This window comes from Choristoneura fumiferana, chromosome 6 (assembly GCF_025370935.1).
Source record: "Choristoneura fumiferana chromosome 6, NRCan_CFum_1, whole genome shotgun sequence".
Lineage (NCBI taxonomy): Eukaryota > Metazoa > Arthropoda > Insecta > Lepidoptera > Tortricidae > Choristoneura > Choristoneura fumiferana.
In genome coordinates, this window is record NC_133477.1 from 5,445,064 (window position 1) to 5,470,014 (window position 24,951).

At 43.0% G+C, this 24,951-nt stretch overlaps 1 protein-coding gene across 1 annotated transcript in view; it reads right to left on the bottom strand.

The window, feature by feature from the left end:
* Nucleotides 1-81: 81 nt before the first annotated feature.
* The window catches only part of LOC141428602 (thrombospondin type-1 domain-containing protein 7A-like), a 114,024-nt gene continuing 89,154 nt past the window's right edge, over nt 82-24,951 (bottom strand). Inside the window, 26 exon segments of the mRNA XM_074088604.1 lie at nt 82-1,781; nt 2,142-2,232; nt 2,718-2,845; nt 3,192-3,270; nt 3,273-3,342; nt 3,775-3,939; nt 4,408-4,531; nt 5,382-5,524; nt 6,247-6,335; nt 6,815-6,968; nt 7,633-7,783; nt 8,509-8,670; nt 9,549-9,729; nt 10,599-10,699; nt 10,782-10,880; nt 11,360-11,507; nt 11,989-12,174; nt 12,881-12,990; nt 13,272-13,384; nt 14,093-14,244; nt 14,844-15,039; nt 15,208-15,416; nt 16,191-16,296; nt 17,107-17,306; nt 18,599-18,727; nt 19,620-19,765. Of these exon segments, the coding sequence (XP_073944705.1) occupies nt 1,739-1,781; nt 2,142-2,232; nt 2,718-2,845; nt 3,192-3,270; nt 3,273-3,342; nt 3,775-3,939; nt 4,408-4,531; nt 5,382-5,524; nt 6,247-6,335; nt 6,815-6,968; nt 7,633-7,783; nt 8,509-8,670; nt 9,549-9,729; nt 10,599-10,699; nt 10,782-10,880; nt 11,360-11,507; nt 11,989-12,174; nt 12,881-12,990; nt 13,272-13,384; nt 14,093-14,244; nt 14,844-15,039; nt 15,208-15,416; nt 16,191-16,296; nt 17,107-17,306; nt 18,599-18,727; nt 19,620-19,765 (3,475 nt within the window). The 3' untranslated portion in view covers nt 82-1,738.

Sequence of the window (24,951 nt, forward strand, 5' to 3'; positions counted from 1 at the left end):
AGTGTAGATACTATGATTATAATGCTTATCTAGTATAGAACAATGTTATAGGTACGTCTTACATGTTAAAATAAAAATCACGTTTATCAAAACACAATCAAATTTTATTAAATATCAAATATTGTATTGTCTAACACGATTCCTTAACTATCATGTTTCACATCAATATCTTGTAATGGCTTAGGTACGTACCTAATGATATATGGTTACAAATACGGTACACGATTCACAGGGCGGAAAGTATAGTACAGTGACAAGAATAGAAAAGTAGACGTGGCGAATCTCTAAACAAAATAGAGCTTTATAAAAATAAAGTTTACATTATATTGATATTGTCGTAAAGGAACAAGACGTAGCTAACAATTTGTACCCGTAAGCAAGTAACATTACGTTTTACATTAAGAACATCATTAATATGGTAACTTATTCGTATTTGGAAAATTAAATATTTACTAGTACGACAGAGATTCTTAGATCCGCTGAGACTAGACGACACCGAAGAAGAGAGAAGAACGGAAACGACGAATGTGGTGAAGGAAGTCGACGAGATAGAACACACTCACATTATTAAATACCCGTCACAATACATGGGTTTAAATGCAAAATCTACAAAAAAAGTGTTATACACGATTATTATCTCGAAACTGTATGATCAGGTTAATATTAGTTCTTAAAATCTATTCATAAATTAGTTAGGTATTTGTGCGCCAAAGCTCTACTTGCATGATATCATAAGCGTTTGTCAGAGGATGATCTTCTGCAACAGACTCGAACGTATCAATATCAATACAAGTCGCAAGTACACGGGACCCTAGCTATCAGTCGCTTGCAGAAGACGGGCTGATTTACGACGACTATAAATTTAACACTGATATGTGGTATGATGTGTCACGTCTTACTTGGTCTACAGGACAATCTAATCAAATCTCCAGCAAACCACGGGCGTGCGAGTTCGGGGTGGCAGCAATTGTATTTGGTACGTTGTATCTATAGCTGCCAACTTAACGTCCTAATACGCCCACTCCAGCGTAGGAAACTCGGATCTATATACTACCTACTTCAACGCATCCCTCCAACCATAGGTCACTTACGATACCAATTTAAACACCTACAGACGATGGAGCTGCTAGTCGTCCTTTGAAGTCACAATGCCTTCAGTCTTCCCGGGCGGGCCGGGGCCGGCTCTACACTAACAGCTGGCCACTGCCACAGCAAACTACTCACGAATACATATTGTCAATCCAGAACCCCAACCGACTGTCATTCGGTAGGTAATCGTTATGCGTGGAAAAGTTATCAAAACCGTCTAAATTAGCATATACGTCGTAAAAACTTGGAAGCACTCCTGCGGACAGACTGTTGCTGGCTATAGTTGATATATACCAAATATAATAATACTAACATGTTACATACTGTCAATACTCAGTGTTCATAATAAAAGTACACTATAAAACTATTGTGTAGTTAATTGATATGGTGTATTTACGGAATTCTCAAATAATTCGCAATATAATATAACAAACGGGAAAAGAGATGCAAAATAACACTTAACGTTTAACGTACCCTATTCTTTGGTGAAGCAAAAAGTAAACTTAACAAGTATAATGTACAAAGACATTTAAAACGTTAGATATATAAACAGACAACAGAAGTTGCGATACAAGTCCACCATAGAGTGAAGGGCCTGGCGCGCTGCGTCAGGGCTACGAAGTCACAAACACAAATTCCTTGTGGCCTTTTACACCTTGGTCACGGTCTTCAGTTTTCGGCTCCGGAGACATCTGCGGAAAAATATCATAGTTACCACTCAAGTTTTATGCCATAGCTCTAAATTCCTATGTACAGTCAGCAGCAGAAGTGGATGAGGTTACGGTTCTCAAAATGATCTACACCTTCTGCTACTCTATTTCTGCTGCTGACTGTACAGAGAGTAGCTATACCTACTTACTCTGTTCGATGAAGCAAATGGGAATTGCTAGATTCATTCACGCGTGTCCAGCTGAACAACAACATGAGAAGAACAATTTGCCTTCTTATTGAGACGTTGCCTCTCTATGGCTGCGTCAAGCTTGCGTTGAATGTATATGCATGATGGGTTGACATTTCTGATGACCCAGTAACAGTAAAACATCAAGTTGTACCTGATAAGTCCGCGGTACAGCATAAACGCGCCGTAGAAGCTGAGTACGATGGTCGCCGTCCACACTACTGCCAGCAACGAACTGCTGCCCTCTGTTAACAGGAGAAGTAGGTATGTCATGAATAAGTACTGCTGGGCACGGTGCTGGGACGGGCCTTTCCGCCATTTTTTTCCAATATGCTTTTTTACTGAAGCTTATTTTCACAGCAGCGTTTTTTCCCAATCAGAAGCGACACAGAAACATAGGTAGGTTTAGGTTATGTTAACTTTGCTTCGGCCCGAAGGGCCAAAACTACACCACGTGGAGCACCGTGGACACTGCATGTATCGACTCTAATTGGGAAAAAAGGCTACTGTGAAAATAAGCTTCAGTAAAAAGCATATTGGGAAGAAAAGCATTTGGGAAAAAACGCGAATGGAAATTTTGCTACTAGGAAATAACGATTTCGGGGAAATGGTCTAAGCAGTCGTCTCGGGTAAAATTACTCGTTTTATGCTCTTGTTGTACAATCTACTATTAGTTAGTTGCCTTCGCTGCCTTTTTTTACCATTTGGCTGCCTGAAGAGTAGAACTTACCGATATATCCGTCGTGGTAGTGGTCGGGGCCGAGCCAGGCACGGCGCGGCGCGTCGTCGCGCGGCTCCAGCGCCACCAGGTCCGTCTCCTCGCCCAAGGAACAGTTGGCCCACTCGATCGTTACGTATCTTAGAACACAGATCAATCATTTATTTCATAATAACCAACTTAGAAAAGTTGAAAATTCACGAAATTTTCATTTCATTGCTCAATATCTCAAATACGGCTGAGCCGATTTTTATCAATCATAACTAACAACCATTGCAAGGAAACTCGCTTTCACGTAAAAAAACTGGCCAGCGGGGCTAAATCCTACGAAATCCGAAAATCGAAGTTCGTATCGTACCCTCCCTCTCTCTCTCTCTCTCTCTCGTGTTAAATAATATTAGCACCAGCGGGACGGCGAGCGGCGAGATACGAAGTTGGAATTTTGCATTTCGTAGTATAGTGCCTGGTGTAGTGTGCAGTGCTAACCTGGAGGGCGTGCGGCAGGCCTCGCGCGGCGGCACCAGCAGCTGGCGCGAGCGCGAGCGCGCGCCGCCGCGGCACGGGCCCACGCGCCCCACGGGCCCGGCTGCCCCGTCTCAGACTCCTTGCAGCCGCATTCCACTTCGCACGTCTCCTCCTGCCGCAATAGTTTTATATTTTTTATTAACTGTTGGCGAACAGACTCTAGGGCTGAATCACTGGGCTCGCGTGGCGATGAAACGTTGCTTGTTAAATAAAAGCTTGTAAGTATCGAACCGTGACCGATTTCAAAATAGGGTATGTATTTATCTTGAGGATGGGAGGTGGATATCTCTTCCCGTGCGTGTCGTAAAAGGACGAAGGGCCGTGTCGTGAGAGGGAGCAGCAGCACTCTCAATTTGCCCTACTCTTGATTTGCCGTATCGCACCTAGATGAATCAGAACAGCTGAAATAAGTTTACGAAAGGGTTTATGCAGTTTTTTATTTGATGTTGTTAAATTGTTTTTTTTTTACAAAATATATGAGCAGTAAACAGCAGCTTTTAACTCGTAGTTTGACTGAAGATTCAAAGGCTTAAGGCGCCAGTACCTGGTAGTGCAGCGGCGGCGCGACGATGCGTCCGGGCAGCGCGGGCGCGCACCGCCACGGCGGCAGCGCGGCGCCGTCGTCGCCCGCGCTCGCCAGCTCGCAGCGCACGCGCGAGATCTTCACGCCCCAGCCGCACGCGCCGCCCGCCTCCTGCCCTGACGACGTCTGCACAACACGACATTACTTTATACACACTCGAGCAAGAAAGTGGCCGTCATGAAGTTGTGTAAAATCATAAGTAGATTTAATATGGATTTATTTTTCTAATTATTGTTATTAGTATAACAATAATTAGAAAATGGTTCTTCCTCAGGTCAGTTATTGGCTAATCGCTCGAAATGGTGTATTGATTAGCAGACAAAACGGAATGACGAGGGTCGTGCATGGTCATAAACGTGGGTTGGCTGCAACTTTACGCCTCACAAGTCTCACAACAACCATTGCCATACTTACAAGTCGAACATCACGTAATAAAATTAAGCAATCAAGGTAGGCAAACCCATATCTCTCCTTCACCCGTTCAGTGCTTTAATACATACTTAATCTTTTTTTTGCTCCGGATTATTTACGGAAAATTTTGACGTCTTGCTGGCCAGGGCGGCTGCTGAGTCGGTCCTGTAGTGCTGTACACACCTGCACGTGGCAGCCGAGCACGGGGCGCGCCACGAGGCGCAGGCAGGGCTCGCGCGGGCACGGCGCGCGCTGCTCCGTGGGAGGGCACGCCCGCCCCGGCCACACCGCTGCCGTCAGGCGCTGCCTGTGTTCACAACATAAAAATAGATCAAAACGTTTATTCTGTAGGCAGTTGTCTCACCGCCGGCGAGGAAACGATTGGCTATCGACTATTTTCTCGCTCAAGAAACGAACAAAAGATATAAGAACCTGTGTGAGTAAAAAAGACACATATATTAATAGTTGATCGCTGGCGGTTCACACTGCCGGCGAGAACTCGCTCTTACATCTTTTGTCGCAGCGACAAGAGCTAAGACTCGCTGAGCTATAAAACTAGCTCAGCGATACTCGCTCAGCGCTGTTAGCTTGGCGGCCGCCCGGCTCGAGCGAGTAGAGCGAGTAATCGCCCGTCGTGCTCGAACACTCACTTTTCACTGCTCGCCCACTCGTTTCTAGTTACTCGCTCTGCTCGCTTCTCGCTCATCGTCGGCGGTGGGACAAGTGCCTTAAGCAGGCTGCAAAGGCTCTTTCAGATGACATTTTTTTATACTATTTACCAGCGCTAGCTGCCAGCGCAAGAAACTTCGCAGAAAGTATTTTTTTCAAAACAAAATATATGTAGTTACAATAAACTTAACTACGAAAACTAAAGTCCCTTAGTTAAAAACTTAAGTCTAACATAAATGCTTACTCCCTGTTTTACCATGCTGTGTTTTGTTCCGGTTATCCTATGTGATAGATATTTATAGTGCCGTATCTACTTAGTAGTAGGTAACTACCTGCAACTGGAGAGTCTCTCGATAGATAAATAAAATAGCACGTTATTCATTCACGAAACTAGAGTAATTAAAATCGGGCCACCTATACATCTATCACAATTTTACCCTACTATTCTACAAGACTACTAAACTAACAATAAGTTGACCCGTAGTTACCTGACGCGACGCATGTGTCTAGTGGAAGAAGCATCCCCGCAAGCACAGGCGGAGGCGTCCCAGGAGCTCCAGGCGCCCAGTTCGCAGTCCACGCCGCACGGTACGTAGCACCACGACTCCCGCGCCTCCGTCGACGTCGTGTTCTGTACCAGGAGTATCAGAATTGAGTCTCCAATAATTGTTCAGAGTTGTTATAAAACAATCCTAACTTAACCTATTGTTTTTTTCTATAGGATTATCTACCATTTAAAATTTTCAGAAAATGGGTTTCAATGGGAAGAAAATTATGACAAACGATGATTCGGACAAAAAATACGGTATGACTTGCGAAGAGTATGCGAATTTAAGAGTACTTGCAGTGCCGGATTAAGACAATTTGATGCTCTAAGCAATCCACGCCTGTGCCCCCCATTCATAAGTAGGTAACCTAGTATCGATCTTTAAAAAAATACATGTTTATTACAACGAAATATAAGCAAAGTTATGATATGATCCCGAACGAAGCGCTGATTTTGAAACAGCCTTAGTACCTTCTATGTGCCAGCAAATTTTTTTTGGTGCCGTTGTGCCGTATCTACCGCTGAGCGGTGCCCCTCAAGACGTGATGCCCTAAGCAATTGCTTAATTTGCTTATGGGTAAATCCAGCACTGAGTACTTGAAGTAGGTTTTGTTACTGATTCAAGTTACAAGCTAAATTTCTGCTACAACTTATGTTTTTCAGTAATAAAGTATATGTTCGTTTTGATTTCCTTACATGAACTGGACCAACCAATAATAAATATCACTTGCTAATCTGATACTCTGACAGTCCTTTGCAAGACACACGTACTGTATCTAATTAAAATAATTTATAAGCATACTTACGGGGCAAAAAGTATCATTCACAAACATCCCATCGCTTCGCAGACATCGAACGGATCTCCTCTTCGTTCCTTCACCGCATGGTGAGCCGCCTGATAAAAGAAACATTTAAGCAAGAATTACTTGAGTTTCTGTTCCATGTTTGTAAGAATACTTTGTATTGTAGCGCAAATTGGTGGTAAATTCTTCTCTATAGAATTTTTCTATTTATGAAAGCTGAAACCGTGTAGGTTTACAGGTTAGCATATTTAGTTCGGTCAGTATGGGCAAGTCTGTAACTGTAAGACAGACATACTAAAATCTGTCCTTCGGAACCATGTTATTGATTTTAGTGACAAGAAAACTAACCACCACACTGCACGCCTACATAGATTAAAAAAAATGAACTCAGTTCGGGAATCAAACCCGGTCGTATTGAAAAATAAAACTTACATAGGTAGGTACGTATGTGTCGAATATTTAAAATAGTACCAATCTGGTGCACGGGAGCAGTTTCTGACATTCTTAAAGAAAATTCATTTTGACCGATCTAAATGTGCCACCCTGTATTATGTGTGAATGAGTACGTTACCTAGCGGCTGGCAGTCATCCCAGGGCGCCACGTGCCAGGAGTAGGTGTGCGGCGCGCAGGGCTCCGCGTCCACGAGCGGCGGGCACGGCGCGCCGCCCTCCGCCGCCGGCCGCAGCAGCACGCGCGTGCGGTCGCGCCGCCCGCCCCACTTCGTCTGCCGAACGAACAAACATTACACTGCAACTAGAATGTCGGGACTCGTTGGTTATCTTCGTTTTACTGAAGATTCAAATGAGATAGAAAAAGAAAGCCGATTTTTTGTTCCGGGTTGCGTATGACATTAGCGAACTGTAGTTTAAGACATTTTTCAAGGTTCATCGATCTGTTGGGACTGTTTAGCTGCGTTAGCTCATTTTGTAGTGCAAATATTAGTGGATAGAAGCGACGTGATACTGGTGAGCTCCCAGGTGCAGGATGTACTTTTTACCCGACTGAGGAGTGGTATTGTTAGAGTCTGTCGTTGTCGATTTTGTATTGATATGACGTGTTGTTGCTAAATAATATAGAAGTTATATTAAGTATAACTGTTCAAGTATTTCATTATCAACCACTCAACCTGAATCAATGGAAGTACGTACATACAATCCAAAAGATCGGCTTCGTTCAACCAGAACCACTCGCCACTCTAGAATCTTATCTCCAAAAGACGCAATACGTACTTCATTATTGTCTAATACCACGGCTTTCAGCATGACTACCATTGCTCTCCCACCGATACCGGCTTCCTGACCCTGCAGGAGACAGTGTCGCACGGGCATGCCTTGATGAAAGAGATGTTGTCATTGATACTCAAGAAGTACTCCTATATTCGAGGCTACCTGTTCACAAGGGCTCCAGTCAGACCAGGCGCTGACGACGCAGTCCCCGGGGCAGGGCGCGCGGCAGGGCGCCTCCCGCGCCGGCGCCGGGCCCGCGCCCGCCACCTCGCACGCCGAGTCTTCCAGAGCATTGCCTTCGCCGTCCACGCAACTGTGTAATTCGTTATTGTTCAGTATTCTTTCCAAGAGTGCTTCTTGTTAAGACGCGTAAAGCAGCATAGCGCAGGATGATTATCAGGTGGTGCATTAATTCTGCGTCCGGGAGGAAGCATGTAGGTACCTAGCTTTATGTAGAACTTGTCAGGGAAAGTGCAAGCGCACCCTCCCAGCGCTTATGCGTCAGTTATGTGTGAAAAAATTAATAATGATCAATTAGGTATATTTGTCCATTGTAGTTTTGTGTTATTTACAATCGTGTCGAGCAGTCAAGCGCTCTCGGCCAGTCAGCAACCCTTAATTTCACAATTTAATCTTAATTGCAAAGAGTATAAAATTGTATCATGTCATGTGGAAGGGTTTTACAAGCTGTTTATTAACTTCACCTTAACTTCATCTTGTACATTTAGAAAGAAAGAAAGAAAATAAAGAAATACATTTATTCACAACACAACAATAGACAACACTACACAAGACACAACAATATTATTAAGTGCGACAGTATACTCGTAGATAGGTAGTACATTTTACTTCTCTGTTTGAAATATTGTATGTTATTTGACCCACTTCTAGTGATCGGATTGAAATTTGGTATGCAAATACTCAAGAAAATAGGCTTGTACCTATTATTTTTTTCAACAAAACTTTTTAAACGAAAGAATTATTTTCTGGCCTTCTTTTCCGTGATACAATTTAGTAGGCTAGCGAATGATTACTCACATGACGGTGCGGTTGATGATGGCGTGTCCGCAGAGCGCGCGGCGCGGCGCGCACGCGGCCCAGTCGCCGAGCGCCCAGCGCGGCTCCGGCACCGCGCACGCCGCGCGCTGCAGCGTGGCGCCGCACTCGCGCCCGCCCGCCGAGCCCTCTTCCAGCACCTCCCTGACACACACATCGTAATCATCATGAGCCGGAAGACGTCAACTGCTGAGCAAAGGTTACCCCGCCCGCCGAACCCACTTCCAGTACCTCCCTGATAGGTACACACATCATCATGTCGTCATCAGCCGAAAGACGTCCACTGAACAAAGGTCCCCAGAATGTCACATGAACGACAACTCACTACTTGCATCTGCCCACACTCACACGATGTCGTCAGTCCATCTAGTGGAAGGCCTGCCAACGCTTCGTCTTTCGGGTCGTGGTCGCCGTCGAGAACTTTTCTCTCCCAACGGTTATCTGTTCTTCCAATGTGACCCGCCCACTTCAACTTGCATATTCTTCGAGCTATATCGGTGATTTTAGTTCTTCAACGAATTCCCTTAATCTAGAATTTTAGACACACATACATACCAAGAAGCTATACACAAAATATTGGATATGGGGCCCGTTATCATTCTAACACTCATCCGAAAATTCTTAACCCTCAATAAGGCCCCATTTATTGGATTGGAGCATACTACCACAGAATCAAAAGCAGCTATCGAATACATACCTAGCAAAGGATATTTTTAAAGCTAGTAGTATTTTCAATAAGTACAATGAATATTGTAACTTATTACTAAAACAATAAGGTTGAATTTCCACATCAATGCATGTGGTCGCTAAATCGCCTCTACCTTATTATGGGTTCTGTTCTCAAAACAGATAAATATCTTCATATTACTTCATGAATTTTTGTATAGGTACGCCACGCAAGTAATAATGAGGGTTCGATTCCCAGCCCCAGCTCTATTCTTGTTTTGCAATGTGTTCTAGCTTCGATATAAGTTAGAAAAAAACTTGGTAATGCACTTCGTGAAGAGATAAAGCAGTGATACCTGGTTCGGAAGCGGAAGGCGGCCCGTGAGCCGGGCTCGGCGGCGCACGGCCCCCACTCGCCCCAGGCGCCCGCGCCGCAGTCGCGCGCGCACCGCACCGAGCACGCGCCGCGCAGCAGCGCCGGGAACTCCTCGTCGTACGTGTACCCGTCGGTGGACGCTTCGCGCACGCGGCTTGCTCCTATTCACATAATTTGTACCACATACAAAAAACGAACTACGAAATACGTTTGGGCTCCACAGATAACCTACGTTGCTGTACATAACGTGCAACGCATGCTGAGTGGAGGCCCTTTTCGCTGTACTATCGTTTCATCACATAATTTAGTTTTATTGTTAGTTTTCGTCTTTACTGTAAGGCGGTGGTACTGATGGAACCGAAAAAAATTTTTTTTTTAACATTTTGCCAGAAAATGGCCAGTATGAAAAGACGACAGTTTCATGGGAAGGGTACGGGTTCCTTATGCATGTAAGTATACCAATAATGCAAACCGTAATACCCCTGAAAAGGGACGACAGAATATGATTTTTTTTTTGGAGTCTTTTTGTATTTTTTAATTCAACTTCAAATTTGTTACTTTTACGGGTATCCCGTGAAAACATATCGAAAATACTTTCTATCTTTTTCTGGGTTTTCTGTGCATCCATGTCTCAGTTTGTCAGTTTGTATAAACAAGCCGTGGTGGCCTAGTGGTTTGACCTATCGCCTCTCAAGCAGAGAGTCGTGGGTTCAAACCCCGGCTCGCACCTCTGAGTTTTTCGAAATTCATGTGCGGAATTACATTTGAAATTTACCACGAAGGAAAACAGCGGTGAAGGAAAACATCGTGAGGAAACCTGCACAAACCTGCGAAGCAATTCAATGGTGCGTGTGAAGTTCCCAATCCGCACTGGGCCCGCGTGGGAACTATGGCCCAAGCCCTCTTGTTCTGAGAGGAGGCCTGTGCCCAGCAGTGGGACGTATATAGGCTGGGATGATGTACATAAACGGAAAATATTGGCAAAGATATAATTTATTGACTTGAAGTGGTAAATACTTAGGGAACTAACCAGTAAGAGGGTGGAATTTCTTGCACACGTCCATAGGAACGTCTCGTCCGCCGAACATGCACCGAGCAGCTCTCAGGGCTCTTCCTTCCCCGCATTCCATGCTGAAATAAATCCGACATTTTAATAGCAAATTATAGAATAGGTACCTGGTAAGAATAAACATACAGATGTCAAATGTCTCACCCGGGAGGAAGAATACAATCGGAATCAGCAGGCAAAAGCTCCAGAGACACATTCTTGCATATACAAGTTGGAATGTCTGGGTCTGATGCATCCAAGAATCTGAAATAAAATATAAATCGTCATTGCTACTTGTTAAGAACTTGATGTTGAGTTTTGGGATGTAATTACAAATTAGTAGTGACGAGAAATTGCCATTTTGTGCGTAAGCCGATACTTGGGATCTTGGGATGCGTGTGAGCTCAGCAGTAAAAGCTGAGCTCCTCCTCAGAATATGAGCAGGGGAAAATTAAATGTAACTTGGTCAAAAACATCTCAGTGTAAATGATACGAGTATATATCAGTGATATTAACATGAATGAGGTTATACTGATGTAAGTTATTGTACCGGTCACATGTTAATTTAGTTGTCGAAAATCTGTGTTCGATACGTACAACCTTATCATTATCAGTATTATCAGTGGCAATTTGCGGGCGAGGTAAGCAAAAGCGTTGCGCACTCGCTTCACTTTCGTGATAAGGCTGTAATTCGCAGATTTCAAGGCATTCCATAACCTGTCCCAACGACAAAGGTAACCTACTTGAGAGGGTCAGCGCAGACGTCGTCGCAGGTGAGGGGCGGCGGCACGCTGTCGCACGACACGCGGCACGTGGCCACGCTCTGCGGCACCAGCTGCCCGGCGCACGCGCCCGCCTCCACGCGGTGCGACGCCGAGCCGCACCAGATGCCTGGCGCCGAGGGGTTCAGTCAAAGGCAGATCTATATGGCTTTATAGCCAGGGGGGGGGGCACACACGGTCAAATTCTACTTATTGGCTCGTATGTTAGGTAAACATTAACACTTTTTTATTGTATAATGACATTAATGAAATACAAAATCGATTATCTTCTTTTGTCACTGAAAGATATTAAAATATCTACTGTTGTCCTAGATCCAGCCCTGGGTCCATCGGTCATAACCTGTCCACTGGAGCGGAGCGAGTATCGAAGTAATGCGGAGCGGAGTGAGAAAGTGATGCGGAGCAAAGTTGCGGACTGTTTTTCCATTTGCGGAGCTTCCCCGCTTCTCCTCTCGCGCTCGTTTCTCCGCCCCGTTTTTCCTCTTCCTTCCTCACTCCGCTTCCCTGTTTTGTATGAATTCTTAAACTAGTTGCCAACTCCCTGTCCATTGAAGAGGAGCGGAGCGGAGATTTTTTTTGCTCAAACTGACTTCTGACGCGGTGTCCGGCGCCGCAGCGCGCGGCGGGCGGCAGCCGGCACGTGCTCCACTCGCCGGCGACCCAGGCGGCGTCGCGCGCGCGGCACGAGCGCGCCACCGGGCACGCGCGCGACTCCTGTGTCGGCCCGCAGTTCGGCCCGCCGTGGACCCGCCGGATGCGGGTCTGCTTGCCGGGATCTGGACAATATTATCGTTCGTAAGTATGGGTCTTAGACTGATCCTGATATACGGTTGCGAAGCTTGGACACTAACCTTGAAAGAAGAGAATAAGCTGTTACTGGCAGAACGGAAAATTTTACGGAAGATTCTGGGACCGACTACACGACTCAAAGAGAAAAAGGAAGCGGTGAGGAAAAATAGGGAAAGACCAAAGCTTCCAGACTTCGGTGGCTTGGACACGTGGAAAGGCTAGGAGAGGACTAAGCCGTGAAGAGAGCGTACTTGGGACAACCGAGTGGACGTAGACCAGATGGTCGTCCCAGGTACCGCTGGAGGGATAAGGTCCAGAGAGACCTTTTGATTATCAGGGTCAAAGGCTGGCAAGAGATGGTTCAAGATCGTAAAGCATGGCGTAGTCTGGTGTTGGAGACCAAGACCCGCTTCGCGGGTCACTGCGCCCGGATAGTAAGTTAATATGATTCATGCTTACATTATTTTACTACATCGGAATTTTAATGGTCCAACCAAAGCTGCAGCAGCTAGGCGCCTATTTTACCGCTCTCTGATAAGTTCCTGATATAATACGTGACAGAAATCTGTGATTACGTCTCTGTTTAGTCAAAAAAAACAAAGACGGCATCACAGATATTTGATATGAAAATTAATTGGTTTTGAAAACTCATGAGTTAAATTCAGCTCTAAAAAGATTTAAAGATAGATTTACCACAGGTATTAGGGCAAAGTGACCAAGGCATCCAAGCTTCGACCCGGCAGCCTCGGCGACAGCGAATGGTGCAAGCGCGCCGGGAAGCGGGTCGGCGGAGGGGAGCACATCTGCAATTGCATTGATGTCCTAGTGTTAGACACGCTAATGTCCAATGACACCTAGGTATTGCTAATGACATTAAATTAAAGATGGCAACTAAACCCCCTTGCAAAAAAACGGGCACCTATGGTTTTTGTATTTTATGTGCATGAAAGCTTACTTTCTAAGCTTCAATGCCTAAAAATCTAAAAAACCATAGGTGCCCTATTTTTTTGCAAGGGGGTTTATAATGATGGCCTTATAATTTTTATTGATATCAGATTAAATATTTTTTAGAGAATATTCTTACAAAGCTTCGCGGACGACATCGGCGTTATTTTGTACACACATCACGTCTCTAGACATCTCTCCTTCTTCTACGCAAGGTTCTTCCTCATCGCTCTCATTGAATGTTTCTCCGTCCTGCAAAAACGCACTCTTTTATTGTTGTTCTACTCCGATCATGAGGGGCCTCAGATCAATTGAGAAACATAATAAACTGTATTTTTTTTGCATGTTCTATAGCAAAGGCATTTAAGAGTGACCATGCAAGTTTTTCCCTTTTTTAAAGAAAGCGCCCGGATGGAACACTAAAATCGTTCCGTTCCTTGACCGCCAAAAAAGAACCCTAGTACCAATTTGTTGTCCGTCGGTCCGTCCGTTCATCTTTCAAGACCCTTTTTTTTAGGAACGCGTGCGTACCTCTTGGAGCAACTTCTAAGTCAATGCAATCAATATATACAGTAATTAAAAAAGGTGTTTCCATATAAATTGCAGGAGAATCAAACCCGTAGGGTATAGGTAAGTAGCATAGGGTAAGTGGAGCCTGACTCGTACTTAGGTGTTTTTTGATACAAAGCAAAACGTGCATTGCGGCGAAACTTAGCGCTGAGTTCATTGTTATATCTTCTTCTGCCAATTACAATTTTGGTGGCACTTCTAAGTCTAATAGGTATCGTACGAACGTACAAAGTAGGTATGTATCAGGTAGGTATGTACTAAATAGGTAGGTACTAGGTAGGTAGGTACTAGGTAGGTGGGTACTAGGTAGGTAGGAACTAGGTAGGTAGGAACTAGGTAGGCAGGTTAGGTAACGTAAGAGTAGGTAGGCAGGTAGGTTAGATAACGTACGAGTAGGTCAGTGTAGTTGGTCTGCGGCATGTAGTCCTGGCGGCGCTCGCAGGGCCCCCACGGCGTGGCCAGCCACGAGTACGTGGCGCACGCGTGCGTGTTGCACGGCTCGTGCTGCACCAGCTGCTCCTCCGACGGGCACGGCCACCCGTCTGGAAGCGACACGTATTTATAGTTTCTGAGGCTATAGGTGTACATAATTGTGTATCGCTGTCTAAGGCTGCATTTCTACCAGAGATGTGCGAGTTTGTGTTGCGAGGAATATGTAACGTATTCTTACCTATCCTCGCACAGTACATCTCTAGTGGAAACAGCTGAGCGGAGCGAGGCGAGGTAAATGAAACGTTTCTATTGGTGGAAACGGACCCTGAATCACAATCATTTGTCAAATGGTATAAAGGCCTCCGCTAACTCGCGCGGTTGCACACTTCATCTAAGTTGTTTCATTTCTACGAGGAATAGCGCTGCGTGAGGCGGGTGAGCTGCCATATTAGATGACATGAAACAGCACGCCGCTCCAGTTAGCGTTCTGTTAAGAAATTAGGCCTCTGGTCCTTTGATGAGCACGTAGCGTAGGATGAAGAAAGGATAGTTTAATGTGATTTTCGAGAGTTATGGCCAACGAGGTGGATGGATGACTTGGTTAAAGCCACAGGTTCACGGTGGACGCAGGCTGCTTCCAACTGAAGCAACTGGAGGTTTATGGCGAGGCCTATATGCCCATCAGGGACGTCCGATGATGAGCGCTTACTGGGCGAGGCGTGTGCCAGTATGTGCCGGCGGCGGCGACGCTTGGGCGGCTCCTGGGCGGCGGCGGAGCAGCGCGCGCTGCACGGCGCCCAGGCGCCCCACGCCGACACCACGCAGTCGCCCGCGCACGCGATGCGGCAGCGCTCGCTGCGCGCCGGCGCGCCCGTGCTGCTGCACCACGCGCGCTGGGCTTCCTTCTACAGAAAAAACAAGTAAATATCGAATTGTGGGTTGTGTGTCAATAGAGAGATTCTCTCCAAACAGATGTTAATGCTTGGGGACCGAAACGCGAGGGAAGAGAGCTGGAAGAATTTGTTTTAAGAGCTTTTGACAAAATGTTACTCGTGTATATCGACATGTCCTACCCCATCATGCCCCACGCAGCGGAGCTCCCTCGTCCGGCGGCCCGGGCCGCAGGTGGTGTGCGGCTGGTTGAGCACGCAGGAGCCCCACGGCAGCGCCTTCCAGGCGGCGCAGCGCGGGGCCGCACAGGTCCGCTTCTCCTCCAAAGGCGGGCAGGGCGCGCCGCCGCCTGACGCCGCCGACGTCACGCGCCGACGACGGACGCTGAAACCTTCATAACAAAAATCGATGCTTTATTGGCGTTATAGTTGCGTACGCAAATTCTTCCCTATAATATTCATTTCTTTTGTATAATTAAATTTGCCATAATTTCACTTGCCATAACAACGTTTGGCATAAATATATAGAACCCTTCTGTTTTTAGTTTTTTTAATGTCATCTTATACAATGCAATCGGTTAGGTTAGGTTAGTTAAGTCAATTCTGAAGAAAATACTGATTCAGATTTTTTTATGACAAATGAAAATAACGGAAAACGATACCTTTATGGGTTATGAAATTCGGACAAACGATAGAGAACTAAAACTACGGGCGATTGGGTTAATTTAACTGCAAGCCACCATGACAAAGGTTTTTCATCGGAACTTTTGATTCAAAATATAGTCCATTGTGTACAATTATAAAGGAAGACGGTAAAATCAATGACTGAAAAATAGATCAATGTTGCTTCTATTGCTCTAGACTAGTTCAGACCCGCTGGAGGAAGGGTTTATGGCGTTTTGCCTATCTTGTCATGTCACGCAGTCACGCTATCCTATTGTTTTGCCACTGATATAGTCAAACAAATCGCTGTTTACAATCTAGGTATGTCATTCGACATTGGATTCTGGAATGGACATGAAAATACCGACCCTGTTTTTCGTGTACGCGCCCATAGAAACTCATTGAATAAAGAGTATCACCTGTCTGCATCTGGAATCTCTGCTATTCCTTCCATATTCCGTAAAAATACATCAATATAATGCATCCATAATGGCTGACCGTACCGGTAGTGGTCAGCTGTTGCACAGGGAACAGCGGGCACCCATCGGTGGGCTGGCAGGCGCCCCATTCACTCCATTCGCCCACTTCGCAGTCACGTGGACAAGGCACCTGATTTGAATTTTTTGCTTTAAAATAAGCACAAAAGCGTAAGTGATGATGATGATGGTATAAATTGAAAATTTCAATGTTGAAAACCAGCACTGATTAGAATAGAATAGAATAAATTTACTTGGTTGAAGAAAGTTTGTACATGAAATCTTAATCTGACCACTCGCACCTTTAAAATTAAACTGAAACAATTCGAAATATTCATAGTTCCAAAATAAACTTTTAATAAAACACAATATGGTTGAATTTTAAAATGAGAAAATTTCAAATTATTTCAGTTTAATTTTAAAGGTGCACACTGGTCTTCTTGGTGGTGGTTTTAAGCTGCGTCTCCACCAATAATGTGCGAGGATGTGTTGCGAGGAAAGTGTTTTTCACTAAACAATAGCCTTCATTTTCCTCGCCTCGCACAGCACATCTCTGGTGGAAACAGCCGAGCGGAGCGAAGCGAGGTAAATGAAGCATTTCTATTGGTTAATGAAAAACACATTCCTCGCTCATTATTAGTGGAAACGCAGCTTTAACACCTTTTGTACCATATTTCAAGCAAAATCAAGTTATACCCCCGACGCAAAAAGAGAGGTGTTATAAGTTTGACCGCTATGTGTGTCTCTGTGTGTGTCTGTCTGTCTGTCTGAATGCGTGGACCGATATGAACTTTTTTTTAATTGAAAGCAGGTTTTCTAGCGATGGTTCTTAGACATGTTTTATCAAAATCGGTTCAGCCGTTTTTGAGATATTGTCCTTTGAAGTGACAAAGTCAGTGTTTTCCAACTTTTTGTTGGTTAGGTTTGTATTTGTGGTGTGTACCTCGCAAGGCTGCACGAGGGTCGGCAGCGGCGCGTGCGCGCACTGCGCGGGGTGCAGCGCGCGGCCGTCGGCGCGCACGCAGGTGGCCTCGCGGCGCTGCACGCCGCCGCCGCAGCTCGCCGCCGCGTCGCGCGCCAGGTCGTCCGAGTCGTCGTCGTAGATCGCGTCGTCGTCCGTCTCGTCGTTGTCGTCGTCGTTGGCTGGATACGAGGGGAGTGTTAGTTTGTAAAGATTACCCCTTATTCATAAACGACAATCAACCTACTTTAGTTAAAATGCCGCTAAAATTCGTTTGTCCTTATCTGTCACTTCGCATTTGTATTGTTAGAAAGGGACAAAGCATTTGTTAGTTAACACAGGCTTGTTAAGTTTTATGAATAAGGGGGGTAAACTTTCGATTAAGGCTCCGTTTCCACCAGAGATGTGCGAGGAATGTGTTTTTCACGAATCAATAGGAACGCTTCATTAACTTAAACTCGCTCCACTCAGCTGTTTCCACCGGAGATGTGCTGTATGAGGATAGGTAAATGAAGCGTTTCTAATTGTTTCATGAAAAAAAAAAATTCCTTTCAACACATCTTCGCACAGGTGGAAATGGAGCCTAAACGTGGTGATTAGAGCGAATCATCTCTTTCTCAAGCGATACTTTGAAGAGGGACCGCCCGCGTCTCAATAAATCACAGAGCGTGCAAAGCCTAAAGGACGTTCTGATTAGATTTGTTTTTCGGTATAGCGTCAAAAAAAAATCTTTGACGAAGAAGTCGATTTATATAGAGAAAGAAAAAGTAATATCATGAAGGTTATCATTATATCGAAAATACAAACTGAGACATGGATGCACAGAAGAACCAGAAAAAGAGACCAGCGCTGGGAATCGAACCCAGGTCCTCAGCAATCCGTGCTGCGTGCTATAACCCCTACACCACCGCTGGACAGGAATCTAGACACGAATTTTTCCTATGCCTACATATCTCAGATTGCTTTTTACACGCTACTTAAGCAGCAGCACTAGCGACATCTATGTTCCGCTCTCATCGAGAGACGTCACATTCTTTCAACCTGAGATAATGTATGCATAGGAAAGATTCGTGTCTAGATTCCTGTTCAGCGGTGGTTTAGGGGTTATAGCACGCAGCACGGATTGCTGAAGCCCTGGGTTCGACTCCCAGCGCTGGTCTCTTTTTCTGGTTTTTCTGTGCATCCATGTCTCAGTTTGGTTATATTTTCGATTTGGTTTCACGGGATACTCGTAAAAGTAACAAATTTGGAGTTGAAATAAAATATACAAAAATACTCCAAAAAACCAATCATAATGGTTCTCATTATCTCAGAGTGGTAGCAGTATAGTAGTTGGTCTCATAGACAGAAAATGAAAGTTCTTCAACATACTTAGACTAGAGGGAATTGCATCAACAAGATAGATTTAGCACAACTAAAAATACCACATTGGTTTCAAAAACACGAAAACAGTTTATTTCATTCAGTTTCTTACAAGGTGTCGGAGTGGCAGGCATCTCGACGGCCACGCGGCAGGGGCCCCACGGCCCTGGCGTCCAGTGAGCTGTTGCCTCCAGGGAAGCTGGTCGCACCTCTTCTACCACATCGCATTCCTTGCCGTTACCTGCTCGAGGCGAACAGGTTGGTTAACAAGGAGGTTGAACTTATTTACTACTTACCATTTTCCAGTTAAGTAGTTTTAATGTGCACTTTTTGTAAACTATCTTTAAACCTTATTTTCAGCTATTGGGCCAGTGTTTTACTACTAGCTACTAGACTCTGCAACCGGAAGACCAAATGAGTACTCTTGCTACATAGGTTCACATACGTATTTGATACATTTTAAATTACATGGTACGTTTTGGGATAGATTTAAGTTTATACTAAAGTTCTTATTCAAATTTGTATGATTACAAGCTTTTATTTAGTTTCACCTGTCCCGTTGTCTGTCTGTCTGTCTGTCTGTAATCAAATCTTGCAAGTAAAATTTGACCAACTTTCAGTAGTCAGTCAGATTGACTTGAAATTTGGAATACTTATGTAAATCGCGTGACAATACAATAATCTAGTAGTGACGTCCTGGTAGTCCAGCCAGGATCGTCTCTGCAGGGCGGAACTCTTCAATGGTTAATAGCATCGACTTGAAATTTGGTATGCAAATGTAGTTTGGGTGATAATGCAAGTACAGTCAGCAAAAAAAGCTTGTATTAAAAATGAAATTTTAATGATTAGGCTCGAGTTGGAAGCTCTTCTTTAACGGTGCTCAACCTCAACCAAAAAATTCTTAAATATTCTTGTTCAATGTAATTTGTGTTTCTTAAAGAATCAAAGACTATTTTCACTTACGCAAGTCAATGTGATAATCAGCCTTACTATTTTTATCTGAATTAGGAACATGATTAATGTTTATTTGGGCAAAACATTAATCAAAAGTGGCAATTCAGCTACGTTCAGCTCTTTCTTTCGAATGTATTAGTATTAGTACAGGTTTTGAGCTTTTAATCTATATAACGTACCATGTGGCAGTCTCCTCAGGCGGCGCGTACGCACGAGTGCGCCGTCCGTGCGTGGTCGCCATGGCAACCATTCCGCCAGTGAACAGTCCTCTCGCAGCACGCAGACTCGCGAAGTGCCAATGCGAGCTAGAGCGGAACCGCAGTACCTAGAAACAAACAAATTGTTATACTTTGGGTCCCTTTTATTAATTCTATTTCTATTAAGTTTCTGTTAATTTATAAGACATCTACGATGCCGTCTTTGTCTACATTGTTCGATTAAACAGAGACGGCATCACAGATTTGTGTCACATAGGATAGGTAACAGGAAATTAACAGAGAGTGAATGTGTTACTCTGATTGGACAAAGTACTGTGTGGTTTAATGAGGGCTATCGTTTTTTGTCTCACTAGATGGCGCACTGTTGCGTGAGGTTTTTCAAAGTCTGTTATTACGGGCGTAAAGACAAAGTTTAGATTATAATCATATTTAAATCACCTTAAAACCGTACCATAAAAATATCGAGCATGCCACAGTGTTGCATAGTCCCCGTTTTGTTCGGAAAAAAGGGAGGAAAAAGGTTTCCGAAAAACAAAACTGTCTCAAAACACAGACATTCATTGCCCCGGAACGCATATTTGCCATAATTAATTTCAGATATTGCAAAATATTCACAAAATTATTCTAATTATAAATAAACCCGCGTAGCTCACCCAAAAACTATGAGAATTGACATTTCGGAGACCTCACGCTACACTAGCGCCTCTAGTGGCGAATTCATACGCGATAGCCCTCATTGCAACAACTTATAAAAGTTGGTGTTTAGAAAAATCAAAAGTATGAGCTGTGTGCCTCGTCCAAGTGTTAATGAAGTGATATTTTTACCGATATATTAGCATTCAATAACTATTGAATATGAATTGAGACTGTAAAATGCTTAAGGCTTAATGCTTAAGGCTAAGTCAGACTAAGAATCATTATCTTATTTTACACCAATCTCGTTTATTAAGCTCTACAGCTCAGGAGCAGAAATCAATTACAAAAAAAATATGACCTGAAATATAGAAAAAAAAAACTACTACCTACTAGACTACTGCTGCTACAACTGCTAGAATAAACTGACCCCTGGCTGAGTAGGTAGTAAATGGCTAGTTCATTGTTACTGTTTGAATTATACGTTCGCTTAAACTTCCACCAGAAGGCTGCTTAATTGCAAGATTATTAAGTAAATTACATTGCATATTCATTAATAGCTTTCATAAATGAAACATCAAACATAAAGCAAAAGTTGTACAAAACAAATATCCTTGTTGCGGGGGGGCTTCTACGAATTTAAAAAATCGAAGTTCGTATCGTACCGTCCCTCTCACTCTCATCTATATAAATAAAATGAATCGTAAAATGTGTTCTAAGCGCAAAACTCGAGAACGGCTGGACCAATTCAGCTATTTTTTTTTTCATATCATCGTTAAAGTCTAGGGAAGGTTTTTGAATGAGGAAAAACTGGAAAAAATTGCTGGGAAAAGAAAAATGCGAGTATGGAAGTGCGGTAATAATGCATCACCTGTGGGTTTAGTAAAATGCGGAGTGATGCGAATGTTTGCTACTCAATTTTATTTAGGCGTTTTGTTTATTAATCCCCCTTATTTTGCATTTGCATGCTTGCTTGCTTGGCTGGAAGATGTTTGGACCTATAGTGTCTGAAATAGGGACGTTTTCTTCCATTTTTTTTCGTACACTACTTTTTTCGTTTAAAGTGGAACGAAGATTGCGAGTAAATGAGTTTTATGACATGAGTACCTTAATACTACCTACTAAATAATAACAAAAAACAAATTTAAATGAACTAAAATAATTTACTTGCTCACCCGCTTACGAGTGTAGTGTGTGGTGGTGATGGATGGGTTTGTGTGATTTGTGTGTGTTCTTACAGTGTGGAGGTGGATGAACTGCGATGAACACGCATATTTTGCATAAGCTTAGCTATCGTAAGGTCGCGGGTGAGCAAGGAAATTATTTTAGTTCATTGATATGGACCTCCGCAAAGTAACGCCTGATTCAATAAATTATTTAAAAACAAATTTGTTTATGTTCCTCAATTTACATTGACTGGTTGATTTATTTTGTGTTTTGATTTAATCTATTTATACCGAAGCAATTTTGGGTCGAAGAACTCGAAATGCTACAAACCAAGCTAATTATCAGAGTAATCGAACAGCCAGCAACGTCAAGAGCGAAATGAAATTGAAAGGATTCGATAGCACAAACCAGTGCAGAGCGTAAATGAGCTGAATGCAGCTAATAATGTTGTAAGTTTCAATCGAGCTGCTTTCAATTACAATGTTACAATTGACTACAGTGCCTGCCTACCAATGCGTTGCTATTGGATCTATGAACTCAGTTTGCCCATATTGTAAGGCATTGAAGTACAAAAATGGAAGCCGCTGGATTGTGTTGCGCAAATGGCAAAGTGAAATTAATACCATTGGTGAAATTAATATATATATTATATATATTTAAAGTACCCAAAAAAATCTGTTCTGATTATATTAGGTAGTGAAAATTAATAATTCATCATATGGCATCATCACCAGAATATTAAAAGATAAGTTTTCTACATCATTATATTTTAGATAGCCTAGAGTTCTGTAGACTTGCTTGCTTTCCATGCTCGCTGCATGCTTGCTTTGCTGGCTTGCATACTCGCTTGCTTGCTTTCTTGCATGCTTGCTTGCATGCCAGCTGCATGGCTTGCTTGCTTGCTTGCATACTCGCTGGCTTGCTTTCTTGGCATGCTGGCTTGCATGCTTGCTAGCATGCAAGCTTGGTTACACGCTTCCATGTCGCTAGCGTGCATGCTTGCTTGCATTCTTGCATTGCCTTGCTTGCATGCTTGTTACATGCTTCCATGTTCGCTAGCGTGCATGCTTTCTTGCATGCTTGCTTGCATGCCGCTTTGTTAACATGCCTCCATTTCGCTAGCGTGCATGCTTGCTTGCATGCTTGCTTGCATTCTGCATGCCTGCTTGCATGATTGTTACATGCTTCCATGTTCGCTAGCGTGCATGCTTGCTTGCATGCATGCTTGGTTACATGCTTTTTTACTAAACAGCATATACTTATAGTAAATTTGTTTGGAATTCCTTAAGAACTTTCATCCCCATATTTTCAAGTAAATAGGTCGAAATTTGAAAAGCGTCGAAACAAATGTTTTTAGGGTTCCGTACCTCAAAAAGAAAAAATTGAACCCTTATAGGATCAATTTGCTGTCCGTCCGTCCGTCTGTCTGTCAAGACCCTTTATCTCGTAAACGCGCGGAGTATAGGTATCGAGTTTAAATAGCCCCGAAAGCTGGGAAAAAATCGAACCTCTAAGGGCAATCAAAAGCTACAGTAATTAAAAAGGTGTTTCCATACAAATCGCCTTAACAGAAAAAGTTATAGGGTACTTCGTATCCTAGAAACTTGGAATTTTGTATAAAGGTAGCTCTTTTATAGCACAATAAATAAGAAAAATCAGAAAATCATTATTTTTCATGTCTGACTGTCAATGTCAATAAGCCATCTAAAATTACCCCCCATTGCGTACATTTTGCTTATGAGCTTAGAAGGCTCTACTAACACTGCATCATCCCCTCTGCTAACATCCGGGTAAAATTATCAAAAACGCTTGAACTAATGTCTATTTATTTCTTATAAGTGCCCAAATGTCAAGTTTCAAAAAGAACCATCGATTTATCTTCGACAATGACGATCTTCCATATAAAATTTCATCACCTATTTCACCCCCTCACAGGAAGAATTTAAAAAAACGCGCGAACGAACATCTATTTATCTCTTATTACGTGCCGAAATGGAAAGTTTAATAATGATTCATCGATTTATCTTCGATAATGACAACGACCTTCCATATAAACTTCCATCCCCATTTCACCCCCTCACAGGTCGAATTTTCAAAAAAGCTCAAACAAATATCGACTTATTTCTTATTAAGTGCGTAAAAGCCAAGTTTCATGGTTTTATCTTCGACAGCGACGAACTTCCACCATATAAACTTTCATCCCCTATTTCAACCCCTTAAAGCCTCTTTTTCGCTATAAAAGATAGCCTATGTTCTTTACCAAGGTCTATTCTATCTCTGTACCAAATTTCATCACAAAAGGTACAGCGGCTTAAGCGTGAAAGCGTAACAGACAGACAGACAATTACTTTCACATTTATTATATTAATATAATATATCCCAAAAAGAAACAACAAAAATCACAACTAGCACGTAGGCTCACCCGATCAAAACTCGCTCGTTTAATTATGTACCTACCTAATTAAATTAATATAATAAATTATTTAAAATAATTAATTAATAGTAAATATAGTAAATAGTATATAGTATGGATGGATATAAGTAAGGATAAGGATTGATCTATCAAAATAAAAATGATTCAATCAAGAACCTAAATAAACAGAAAAAAATCGTCATTTAAAAAAAATGATTTATTAGGATCACATTAGGATAGACGGACGTCAGCCGTAGGTAGGGTTGCCAACTTTTTTTACAAGAAATAAAGTATATTTACGTCAAAGATGGGAAATAAACAGTATTTTAGAAAAATGAACAGTATTTTCTTCTTTTCATGTTTTAAGGACAAACTTTTGGGTGCTTCTCGCACAACTTATCAATTTACTTAGTTTCATTTTTAAAAGCCTCATAGACCTCATCAGGATCAAAACTAAAATTAAGATAAATAAGGAACTAAATTTTTATTAAATTTACATTGGCAAATTCGTTCGGAACCACCACTATTTTGACTATGCTGTACTGACTTAGCGTGTGCTCAGTGATAGGCAATGTTGATGCTGAAAACAGTATTTTACATACTTTATTTTAGTTCAACAGTAAAAAGTATAATGTAGTGAATAACAGTATAATACTGTTTTTAACAGTATAGTTGGCAACCCTAACCGTAGGATAGATTTAATTAGTCAAAATGTGATAATGTCGCAATGACGCCTGTCTGTAGGCACAAGAAGGATGTATTCATAGCTGAAGACCATTTCTGTGCACAATCTTTGACAAATAAACATTATTATTATTATTATGACACGGAAACACGCTATATAAGCCGTGGTGGCCTAGTGGTTTGACCTATCGCCTCTCAAGCAGAGGGTCGTGGGTTCAAACCCCGGCTCGCACCTCTTGAGTTTTTCGAAATTAATGTGCGGAATTACATTTGAAAGTTACCACGAGCTTTGCTGTGACGGAAAACATCGTGAGGAAACCTGCACAAACCTGCGAAGCATTTCAATGGTGCGTGTGAAGTTCCCAATCCGCACTGGGCCCGCGTGGGAACTATGGC